General features: G+C 55.7%; 1 protein-coding gene across 9 annotated transcripts in view; it reads right to left on the bottom strand.

Moving 5' to 3' along the window:
* Positions 1 to 6,549: 6,549 nt before the first annotated feature.
* The window catches only part of LOC144324901 (zinc finger protein 618-like), a 65,842-nt gene continuing 59,891 nt past the window's right edge, over positions 6,550 to 12,500 (bottom strand). For 6 of the 9 annotated variants that reach the window (XM_077922961.1, XM_077922965.1, XM_077922964.1 and 3 more), the window contains one exon: positions 6,990 to 10,185. In XM_077922961.1, coding sequence (XP_077779087.1) covers positions 8,414 to 10,185 — 1,772 coding nt within the window. In that variant the 3' untranslated portion in view covers positions 6,990 to 8,413. Of the gene's footprint in view, positions 6,914 to 6,984; positions 10,186 to 12,500 lie in introns of those variants that run through there. The other 3 variants (XR_013391502.1, XM_077922967.1, XM_077922962.1) reach the window with 3 other exon arrangements.

The raw sequence follows: 12,500 nt of genomic DNA on the forward strand, positions 1-12,500 counted from the left end.
TATTTTAATCATTTTATTCTTTTTCAGCATAGGAACAGAAATTTGCACTCAGGGCGGCCATTTTCTTATTTATTATTTTATTATTTTAATTATTTTTCGGGGTAAAAACAGAAAATTCACACTCAGGACGGCCATTTTATTATTTTTTTATTCCTTATCATTATTACTGAATAATAATAATAATAATAATAATAATCTGGGAATAATCCGCCCTTGAATTTGGTTCATTCCCATTTCTCCCAAAATTATTATCTGAATTATCTGGGTGTTTTGGGACTACAATTCCCATGAGCCAGTGGGGTTTTGCGACTCCAACTCCCATGAGCCTTAGCTAACGGGAGCAGTTAGTTTTGGGACTCCAACTCCCATGAGTCTTAGCTAACAGGGCTGGATGCTTTGGGACTACAAATCCCATGAGCCAATGAGGTTTCGGGACTCCAACTCCCATGATCCTTAGCTAAGAGGCCCAGTGGATCTTTGGACTACAATTCCCATGAGCCAGTGGGCATTGGGACTCCGACTCCCATGATCCTTTGCTAACAGGGCTGGTTGGTTTTGGGACTCCAGCTCCCACGATCCTTTGCCAACAGGGCTGGATGTTTTGGGACTCCAACTCCCATGAGCGAGTGGGCTTTGTGACTCAAAATCCCATGATCCTTAGCTAAGAGCACGTAATTTGGGGACACCAACTCCCATGATCCAGTGGATGTCGGTACTACAATTCCCATGAGCCACTGGGCTTTGGGACTCCAACTCCCATGATCCTTTGCTAATGGGAGCAGTCAATTTTAGGACTCCAACTCCCATGATCCTTAGCTAACAGGGCTGATCGCTTTGGGGACGCGAACTCCCATGATCCAGTGGATGTTGGTACTACAATTCCCATGAGCCAGTGGGCTTTCGGACTCCAACTCCCATGATCCTTAGCTAACAGGCCCAGTGGATTTTTGGACTCCAACTCCCATGATCCTTAGCTAACAGGACTCCAACTCCCATGACCCAGTGGATGTTGGCACTACAATTCCCATGAGCCAGTGGGCTTTCGGACTCCAACTCCCATGATCCTTTGCTAATTGGCCCAATGAATTTTATGGACTCCAACTCCCATGATCCTTAGCTAACAGGGATGGTTGGTTTGGGGACTCCAACTCCCATGATCCTTTGCTAACGGGAGCAGTCAATTTTAGGACTCCAACTCCCATAATCCTTAGCTAACAGGGCTGATCGCTTTGGGGACTCCAACTCCCATGATCCAGTGGATGTTGGCACTACAACTCCCATGAGCCAATGGGGCTTTGGGACTCCAACTCCCATGATCCTTTGCTAACGGGAGCAGTCAATTTTAGGACTCCAACTCCCATGAGCCAGTGGGGTTTTAGGACTCCAACTCCCATGATCCTTTGCTAACAGGGCTGATTACTTTGGGGACTCCAACTCCCATGATCCAGTGGATGTTGGCACTACAATTCCCATGAGCCAGTGGGCTTTGGGACTCCAACTCCCATGATCCTTTGCTAACAGGGCTGGATGTTTTGGGACTCCAACTCCCATGATCCAGTGGATGATGGTACTACAATTCCCATGAGCCACTGGGCTTTTGGGACTCCAACGATCCTTAGTTAATAGGGCCACCGGGTTTGGGGACTACAATTCCCATGATCCTTTGCTAATGGGAGCAGTCAATTTTAGGACTCCAACTCCCATGATCCTGTAGGCTTTCGGACTCCAACTCCCATGATCCTTAGCTAACAGGACTGGATGTTTTGGGACTCCAAATCCCATGATCCTTTGCTAATGGGAGCAGTCAATTTTAGGACTCCAACTCCCATGATCCTTAGCTAACAGGGCTGATCGCTTTGGGGACTCTATGACCCAGTGGATGTTGGTATTACAATTCCCATGAGCCACTGGGCTTTGGGACTCCAACTCCCATGATCCGGTTGATGTTGGCACTACAATTCCCATGAGCCACTTGGCTTTGGGACTCCAACTCCCATGATCCTTTGCTAACGGGAGCAGACAATTTTAGGACTCCAACTCCCATGAGCCAGTGGGCTTTCAGACTCCAACTCCCATGATCCTTTGCTAACAGGGCTGGTTGGTTTTGGGACTCCAATTCCCATGAGCCACTGGGCTTTGGGACTCCAACTCCCATGATCCTTTGCTAATGGGAGCAGTCAATTTTAGGACTCCAACTCCCATGATCCTTAGCTAACAGGACTCCAACTCCCATGACCCAGTGGATGTTGGTACTACAATTCCCATGAGCCACTGGGCTTTGTGACTCAAAACCCCATGATCCTTAGCTAAGAGCACTTAATTTTGGGACTCCAACTCCCATGATCCACTGGATGTTGGTACTACCATTCCCATGAGCCACTGGGTTTTGGGACTCCAACTCCCATGATCCTTAGCTAACAGGGCTGATCGCTTTGGGGACTCCAACTCCCATGATCCAGTGGATGTTGGCACTACAATTCCCATGAGCCACTGGGCTTTGGGGACTCCAACTCCCATGATCCTTTGCTAACAGGGCTGATTCCTTTTGGGACTCCAACTCCCATGATCCTTAGCTAACGGGCTGATTGCTTTAGGGACTCCAACTCCCATGATCCAGTGGATGTTGGTACTAAAACTCCCATGAGCCAGTGGGGCTTTGGGACTCCAACTCCCATGATCCTTTGCTAACAGGGCTGATTGCTTTGAGGACTCCAACTCCCATGATCCTTAGCTAATAGGGCTCCAACTCCCATGATGCAGTGGGTTTTAGGACTCCAACTCCCATGATCCTTTGCTAACAGGGCCAGTGGATTTTGGGACTCCAACTCCCATGATCCTTAGCTAAGAGCACTTAATTTTGGGACTCCAACTCCCATGATCCTTTGCTAACAGGACTGATTCCTTTGGGGACTCCAACTCCCATGATCCAGTGGATGTTGGTACTACAACTCCCATGAGCCAATGGGGCTTTGGGACTCCAACTCCCATGATCCTTAGCTAATAGGGCTCCAACTCCCATGATCCTTTGCTAACTGGCCCAATGGATTTTATGGACTCCAACTCCCATGATCCTTCGCTAACAGGGCCCATGGCGAGTCAGGATGGGAATTGTAGTCCAAAAGTTCATCGCCGATAGTTCAATGTTGACAGGAAGCGGAGCCAAGGAAGCTCCGCCCCTTCCTGCTCCCCGAGACAGGAAGTGGGGCGGGGCCAAGCTACCAGGAGGAACTCGAGTTCAAAGTTCCAGTTCAAGTTCAGAGTTCGAGTTTGGGCTCTGCTGCCAGTTTGGGTTTGAATTTGGCCCCGAGTTCAGGTCCCAGTTCGGGTCTGAGTTCAGAGTTCGAAGTTCAAGTTCAAATCCGGCCCCAATTTCAGCCCCGGGTTCGAGTTCAGGCCCTGAGTTCAAGTTCAGAGTTCGAATTCAGCTGCCAGTTAGGGTTTGGGATTGAATTTGGCCCCGAGTTCAGGACTGAGTTCAAATTTGGCCCCGAGTTCAGGTCTGAGTTCAAATTCGGCCCCGAGTTCAGGTGTTAGTTCAAATTCGGACCAGAGTTCAGGTCCCAGTTCAGCCCCAAGTTCAGAGTTCGAGTTCAAGTTCGGAGTTCAAGTTCAGCTGCCAGTTTGGGTTTCAATTTGGCCCCCAGTTCAGGTCTGAGTTCAAATTCAGACCCGAGTTCAGGTCCCAGTTCAGACCCGAGTTCAGAGTTCAAGTTCGAATCCGGCCCCAATTTCAGCCCTGGGTTCGAGTTCAGGCCCTGAGTTCAAGTTCAGAGTTCGAATTCAGCTGCCAGTTTGGGTTTGGGTTTGAATTTGGCCCCGAGTTCAGGTCTGAGTTCAAATGTGGACCAGAGTTCACGTCTGAATTCTAGTTCGGACCCGAGTTCAGGTCCCAGTTTGGCCTCGAGTTCAGAGTTCAAAGTTCAAGTTTGAGGTCGAATCCAGCCCCAATTTCAGCCCCGGGTTCGAGTTCAGGCCCTGAGTTCAAGTTCAGAGTTTGAATTCAGCTGCTAGTTTGGGTTTGAATTTGGCCCCCAGTTCAGGCCCTGAGTTCAAGTTCAGAGTTCAGCTGCTAGTTTGGGTTTGAATTTGGCCCCCAGTTCAGGTCTGAGTTCAAATTTGGCCCCGAGTTCAGGTCTGAATTCTAGTTCGGCCCCGAGTTCAAATCCCAGTTCAGGTTTGAGTTCAAATTCGGACCAGAGTTCAGGTCTGAATTCTAGTTCGGCCGTGAGTTCGGGTCCCAGTTCGGGTCTGAGTTCAAATTCGGCCCCGAGTTCAGGTCTGAATTCTAGTTCGGCCGTGAGTTCGGGTCGCAGTTCGGCCCCGAGTTCAGAGTTCGAGTTCAAGGTCGAATCCGGCCCCAATTTCAGCCCCGGGTTCGAGTTCAGGCCCTGAGTTCAAGTTCAGAGTTCGAGTTTGGGTTCAGCTGCCAGTTTGGGTTTGAATTTGGCCCCGAGTTCAGGTCCCAGTTCAAATTCGGCCCCGAGTTCAGGTCTGAATTCTAGTTCGGCCCCGAGTTCAAAGTTTCAGTTCAAGTTCAGAGTTCGGGTTCAGCTCCAGTTTGGGTTTGAATTTGGCCCCCAGTTCAGGTCCCAGTTTGGACCCGAGTTCAGGTCTGAATTCTAGTTCGGCCCCAAGTTCGAAGTTTCAGTTCAAGTTCAGAGTTCGGGTTCAGCTGCCAGTTTGGGTTTGAATTTGGCTCCGAGTTCGGCCCCGAGTTCAGGTCTGAATTCTAGTTCGGCCCCAAGTTCGAAGTTTCAGTTCAAGTTCAGAGTTTGGGTTCAGCTGCCAGTTTGGGTTTGAATTTGGCCCCCAGTTCAGGTCCGAGTTCAAATTCGGCCCCGAGTTCAGGTCTGAATTCTAGTTCGGCCCCAAGTTCGAAGTTTCAGTTCAAGTTCAGAGTTCGGGTTCAGCTGCCAGTTCAACTCGGACCTGAACTCAGAGCCGAACTACAATTCAAACCCGAACTCAGACCTGAACTCCAACTCGGGGCCGAAACAGAACTCAAACCGAACCACAACTCAGAGCTGAACTCAGAGCTGAACTCAACTCCAGTTCAGCCCTGAGTTGAACCCCCAATTCGGGTCCCAGTTCCCTTTCGGTCCTGAGTTCCAGTTCAGTCTGAGTTCGAGTCCGAACTCAATTCTGCTTCAGCTCCCCGTTCCGCTCCAGCCCCGAGTTCGAGTTCAAGTTCGGTTCTGAATTCGAGTTCAACCCCAATTCATCTCCTCCCTCCCTCCCTCCCCATTCCGGTCCCAGTTCGGATCGGAGTTCAAGTTCGGCCCCGGATTCGAATTCAACCCCAATTCATCTCCTCCCTCCCTCCCCATTCCCTCTATACACTTATATACAGCCCAGACCAGGCGCCGCGCTACGTTTCCCAACCTCTGCATCCCCATTCGAACCCACAACCCTTTCCAGTCCCATTCGAACCCGCATCCTGGCGCGACGCTACGTTTCCCACACTCTTACACCTCATTCGAACCCGCAACCTTTCCCATCCCCATTCGAACCCGCAACCTGACGCCACGCTACGTTTCCCACCCACACTTGACCCCGCAGCCCAGCGCTGCACTACGTTTTCCCAGGCTCTGCCCATTCGAACCCGCAACCTTCCATCCCCATTCAAACCCGCAACCCGGCGCTGCGCTACGTTTCCCAACCTCTCACTCCCTATTCGAACCCACGCTTTCCAGCCCCATTCAAACCCGGCGCAGCGCTACGTTTCCCAACCTTTCCAGCCCCATTCGCACCCGCAACCTGACGCCACGCTACGTTTCCCACCCACACTTGACCCCGCAGCCCAGCGCTGCACTACGTTTTCCCAGGCTCTGCCCATTCGAACCCGCAACCTTCCATCCCCATTTGAACCCGCAACCCGGCGCTGTGCTATGTTTCCCACCCTCTCACTCCCCATTTGAACCCGCAACCCTCTCACACCCCATTTGAACCTGGCGCCGTGCTACGTTTCCCACCCTCTCACACCACATTCGAACCCGCAACCCTCTCACACCCCATTTGAACCTGGCGCCGCGCTACGTTTCCTGCCCTCTCAATCCCCATTCGAACCCACAACCCTTACCAGCTCTATTCGAACCCGCAACCTGGCGCTGTGCTACCTTTCCCACTCCCATTCGAACCCGCAACCCGGCACCGCGCTACGTTTCCCACACTCACTCCCCATTCGCACCCACAACTCTTTCCATCCCCATTCAAACCCGCAACCCGGCGCCGCGCTACGACTCCCTCCTCCATTCAAACCTGCAACCTTCCATCCCCATTCGAACCCGCAACCCGGCACTGTGCTACGTTTCCCACCCCATTCGAACCCACCACCCACCGCCGTGCTACGTTTCCCACTCCCATTCGAACCCACAACCTTCCATCCCCATTCAAACCCGCAACCCGGCGCCGCGCTACGACTCCCTCCTCCATTCAAACCTGCAACCTTCCATCCCCATTCGAACCCGCAACCTGGCACCGCGCTACATTTCCCAACCTCTCACTCCCCATTCGAACCCACAACCCTTTCCAGTCCCCTTCGAACCCACAACCCTCTCACACCCCATTCGAACCCGCAACCTGGCGCTACGTTTCCCGCCCTCTCACACCACATTCGAACTCACAACCCGGCGCCACGCTACGTTTCCCACCCTCTCACTCCCTATTCGAACCCACGCTTTCCAGCCCCATTCAAACCCGGCGCAGCGCTACGTTTCCCAACCTTTCCAGCCCCATTCGCACCCGCAACCTGGCGCCGTGCTACATTTCCCACCCTTCGAACCCACAACCTGGCGCTACATTTCCCACCCTCACTCCCCATTCAAACCCACAACCCTTTCCAGCCCCATTCGAACCCGCATCCTGGCGTGACGCTACGTTTCCCACACTCTTACACCTCATTCGAACCCGCAACCTGGCACCACACGACCTTTCCCACCCCATTCGAACCCACCACCCACCGCCGTGCTACGTTTCCCACTCCCATTCGAACCCACAACCTTCCATCCCCATTCAAACCCGCAACCTGGCACCTGAACCCGCAACCTGGCGCTGTGCTACCTTTCCCACCCCATTCGAACCCGCAACCCGGCGCTACGTTTCCCACTTCACGCCATGTTCGCCTTCAGGAACCCGCAACCCGGCGCCACGCTACGTTTCCCACCCTCACTCCCCATTCGAACCTGCAACCCTCTCACTCTCAAACCCGCAACCCGGCGCTACGTTTCCCACCTCACGCCATATTCGCCCTCAGAAACAGCAGCCTGGCCAGGCGCGGGTGCGAGGAGGCGCCGGCCCAGTACTGCAGCAGATCAGTTGGCGCCGCCGTGTGGGCCTCCCTCAGATAGGCGTAGACCTCTGCTTCCTCGGCGCCCGGCGGCGCTACGTCTCCCAAGACGCGCGCTTTCTTGGCGGCGCCGGGTTTGAGTTTGGGCTCGTCCAGTTCGGAGACGTCTGGCTTAATGGGCACCAGTAACGGCGCTCAGTTTCCCAGCGGCGCCCGGTGGAGGTGGGCGCCACGCTATGTTTCCCACCTACATCTGAACCCGCAGCCTGGCGCCATGCTACCTTTCCCACCCCATTCAAACCCGCAACCTTCCACCCCCATTCGAACCCGCAACCCGGCGCTGTGCTATGTTTCCCACCCTCTACATCCCCATTCAAACCTGCAATCCGGCGCCGCGCTACGTTTCCCGCCTTTTCACTCCCCATTCGCACCCACAACCCTTTCCATCCCCATTCGAACCCGCAACCCGGCGCTACGTTTCCCAATTCACGCCATGTTCGCCTTCAGGAACCCGCAACCCGGCGCCGCGCTACGTCTCCAACCCTCTCACACACTTGCACCCACAACCCTTTCCAGCCCCATTCCAACCTGGCGCTGCGCTACGTTTCCCGCCCTCTCCACATTTGAACCCGCAACCCTTTCCTGCTCCATTCGAACCCGCAACCCGGCGCCGTGCTACGTTCCGCACCCTCTCACTCTCCATTCGAACCCACAACCTGGCGCCACGCTACAACTCCCACCTTCTCACTCCCCATTCGAATCCGCAACCCGGCGCCACACTACGTTTCCCACCCACACTTGAACCTGCAACCTGGCGCCACGCTACCTTTCCCACTGCATTCGAACCCACAACCTTCCACTCCCATTTGAACCTGCAGCCTGGCGCCGCGCTACAACTCCCACCTCCATTTGAACCCGCAACCTTCCATCCCCATTCGAACCCTCTCCCCATTCGAACCCGCAACCCGGCGCCGTGCTACGTTTCCCACCCTCTCACACCATTCAAACCCGCAACCTGGCGCCACACTACGTTTCCCACCCACACTTGAACCTGCAACCTGGCGCCACGCTACATCTCCCACCCTCACACCCCATTCGAACCCGCAACCCGGCGCTACGTCTCCCACCTCACGCCATGTTGGCCCTCAGAAACAGCAGCTTATTGGCCTCCTCCGCCCCCAGAACCCGCCCTCGCCTCACCCCCAGCGCCTCTTCGCACAAGCCGCCGCCCCCAAACCGGGCGCCGACCGCCGGCACCGCCAGCAACCACAGCGCCAGCCTGGCCAGCCGCGGGTGCGAGGAGGCGCCGGCCCAGTACTGCAGCAGATCAGTTGGCGCCGCCGCGTGGGCCTCCCTCAGGTAGGCGTAGACCTCCGCTTCCTCGGCGCCCGGCGGCGCTACGTCTCCCGAGACCCGCGCTTTCTTGGCGGCGCCGGGTTCGAGTTCGGGCTCGTCGGCCAGCTCCATCAGCTGGCAGAGGCTGGCGACGATCTCCTCGTGCTGGTAAGTTGGCGCCGGGCGCAGCTTCTGGCGCGGGTCCAGCAACATGGCCGCCCGGTGCGCCGGGTGCAGCTTGAAGTTCTCCTTCAGGGCCTCCAGGAAAAGATGGCAGAGCTTGCTGAGCGGCCCGGCGTCGCCCGCCTTGGCGGTGAAGAGCTTCTCCAGCCGCAGGTAAGTTGGCAACACCAGCTGCAGCGTCGGGCGCCCCTCGGCGCCCAGTTCGGCGACGGCCTGCTTAATGGGCGCCAGTAAGGCCGCCAAGTTTCCCAGCAGCGCCCAGTTGAGGTTGGCGCCCGCCGTTGCTCCGGCGCTACAACTCCCGGCCAGGCTCCCGGGGTTGCCACGTTCCGCCGCTCCTCCGCTACAGAGCTTGGCGTCTGCGCTATAACTCCCGGCGCTACGACTCCCGAGGTTGCCACGTTCCGCCGTGGCGGCGCTACGACTCCCGGGGTTGCCATGTTCCGCCGCTCCGCCGCCGCAACTCCCAAGCTTGGCGCCGGCTTCATGCGTCGCCGCGCTATAACTCCCGGCCGGCGTTGCGCCGCTACGACTCCCGAGGTTGCCACGTTCCTGCCACTCGTGCGCCGCTAGCAAGGCGTCGGCCGGCGAGTCCCAACATGGCGGCGTCGGCGCCGCGCTATAACTCCCGGGGTTGCCACCTTCCCGGTGCGAATCCCAAGAGGGCGCCGCTCCTGCGCTCCGACTCCCGGGCGCCGCGCTGCAACTCCCGGGGTTGCCCCCTTCCCGCCGTTCCTCCGCCGCTCCGGCGCTACGACTCCCAAGCAGGTCGACGCAGGTTGCCAACAGCTCCGCCACCTCCGGCATGCCGCGCGCCTGGAGCGCCCGCTGGCTGAGGACGCCGGCCACGGCGGCGTTGAGGGCGCAGCCGGCGCAGCGGAGCGCCAAGCCGGCTTTCCCCAGACCGGGCGCCGCCGCCGCGCTGTCGCTCACGTAGGCGGCCCGGGTCTCGGGCGCCACGAACTCCGACAAAACGTTCTGGACCCAAAGCGGGACGGGTTCCGGGGCGCCGGGCGGGCGCACGGCCAGGACGTAGCTGCGCAGGCGCCCGGTTTCGACGCGGTGCGCCGCCAAAACATGGCCGCCGGCCGGGTGCGCGTGGCAGGTGACGCCGATGCCGCGCGCGGCGCCCAGGGCGCAGGTGACCTTGACCTTGGCCTGGTTGTACATGCGGGGCAGTTGCTGGAGCGCCAGGGCGCTAAGGTTCCCGAGGGCGTCGGCGACGGGGTAGGCGCCGTGCCGGGCGCCGCTGTCGACGAGGGACTGCGCCAGTTTCTGGAACTCGGGGCCGGCCAGGGCGGGGAGGAGAGCGGGCGCGGCGCAGGCCAATCGGAGGAGGCGCTCGGCCAGCGCCTGGCGCTCCTTGTCCGGGACGTGTAGCGCTGGGGGGGGAGAAAAAAAAGGAAACTAGAATTCCCAGAGGAAACTATAGTTCCCATGAGGCTTGGCTAAGAAGGGGAGTGGGTTGGGGGGCTACAGTTCCCAGGAGGCAGTGGGTTGGGGAACTACACTTCCCATGAGCCAGTGGGGTTTGGGAACTATAACTCCCAGGAGAACGTGGGTTTTGGGACTACAATTCCCATGAGCGGGTGGGTTTTGGGACTACACTTCCCATGAGCTAGTGGGTTTTGATGCTACAATTCCCATGAGCGGGTGGGTTTTGGGACGACAATTCCCAGAAGGCAGTGGGTTAGGGAACTATAACTCCCAGAGGGAACTATAACTCCCAGAAGGAACTATAACTCCCATGATGCTTAGCTAAGAGGGGGAGTGGGTTTGGGGACTACAACTCCCATGATCCTTAGCTAAGAGGGTCAGTGGGTTAGGAAACTATAATTCCCATGAGGCTTAGATAAGAGGGGGAGTGGGTTTTGGGACTACACTTCCCATGAGCTAGTGGGTTTTGATACTACAATTCCCATGAGCGGGTGGGTTTTGGGACTACAATTCCCATGAGCTAGTAGGTTTTCGGACTACAATTCCCAAGAGACAGTGGGGTTGTGGAACTATAACTCCCAGAAGGAACTACAACTCCCATGATGCTTTGCTAAGAAGGGGAGTGGGTTTGGGACTACAATTCCCATGAGCCAGTGGGGTTTGGGGACTACAACTCCCACGATCCTTTGCTGACTGGCCCAATGGATTTGATGGACTCCAACTCCCATGATCCTTCGCTAACAGGACTCCAACTCCCATGATCCTTTGCTAACTGGCCTAGTGGATTTTCGGACTACAATTCCCATGAGCCAGTGGGCTTTGCGACTCCAACTCCCATGATCCTTAGCTAAGGGTAGCAGTTAGTTTTGGGACTCCAGCTCCCATCATCCTTAGCTAACAGGACTCCAACTCCCATGATCCTTTGAAACGCTGCAGGGAAGACGAAAGTGGGACCAGCTTTGGGGACTCCAACTCCCATGATCCTTAGCTAACAGGCCTGATTCCTTTTGGGACTCCAACTCCCATGATCCTGAGCCTTAAGAAATAGGAGTAGTCAGTTTTGGGACTCCAACTCCCATGATCCTTTGCTAGGAGGCCCAATGGATTTGATGGGCTCCAACTCCCATGACCCTCAGCTACCAGGACTCCAACTCCCATGATGCAGTGCGCTTTGGGACTCCAACTCCCATGATCCTTTGCTAACTGGCCCAGTGGATTTTATGGACTCCAACTCCCATGATCCTCAGCTACCAGGCCTGATTCCTTTTGGGACTCCAACTCCCATCATCCTTAACTTATAAACCCGATTAGTTTTAGGACTCCAACTCCCATGATCCTTTGCTAACAGGCCCAGTGGATTTTTGGACTACAATTCCCATGAGCCAGTGGGCTTTGGGACTCCAAATCCCATGATCCTTTGCTAACAAGCCTGATTCCTTTTGGGACTCCAACTCCCATGATCCAGTGGATGTTGGCACTACAATTCCCATGAGCCAGTGAGGTTTTGGGACTCCAACTCCCATGATCCTTAGCTTCTAAACCCGATTAGTTTTAGGACTCCAGCTCCCATGATCCTTTGCTAACTGGCCCAATGGATTTGATGGGCTCCAACTCCCATGATCCTCAGCTACCAGGCCTGATTCCTTTTGGGACTCCAACTCCCATGATCCTCAGCTAACAGGATTCCAACTCCCATGATGCAGTGGGGTTTTAGGACTCCAACTCCCATGATCCTTAGCTTCTAAACCCGATTAGTTTTAGGACTCCAGCTCCCATGATCCTTTGCTAACTGGCCCAGTGGATTTTTTGGACTCCAACTCCCATGAGCCAGTGGGGTTTTTGGACTCCAACTCCCATGATCCTCAGCTACCAGGCCTGATTCCTTTTGGGACTCCAACTCCCATGATCCTTAACTAATGGGAGCCCATGATCCATAGCTAACAGGACTCCAACTCCCATGATGCAGTGGGCTTTGGGACTCCAACTCCCATGTTCCTTAGCTAACAGGACTCCAACTCCCATGATCCTTCGCTTATAAACCCGATTAGTTTTAGGACTCCAACTCCCATGACCCTCAGCTACCAGGACTCCAACTCCCATGATGCAGCGGGGTTCTGGGACTCCAACTCCCATGATCCTTTGCTGACTGGCCCAATGCATTTGATGGGCTCCAACTCCCATGATCCTTAGCTAACAGGACTCCAACTCCCATGATGCCGTGGGCTTTGCGACTCCAACTCCCATCATCCTCAGCTACCAG

Source organism: Podarcis muralis, chromosome W (genome assembly GCF_964188315.1).
Source record: "Podarcis muralis chromosome W, rPodMur119.hap1.1, whole genome shotgun sequence".
Lineage (NCBI taxonomy): Eukaryota > Metazoa > Chordata > Lepidosauria > Squamata > Lacertidae > Podarcis > Podarcis muralis.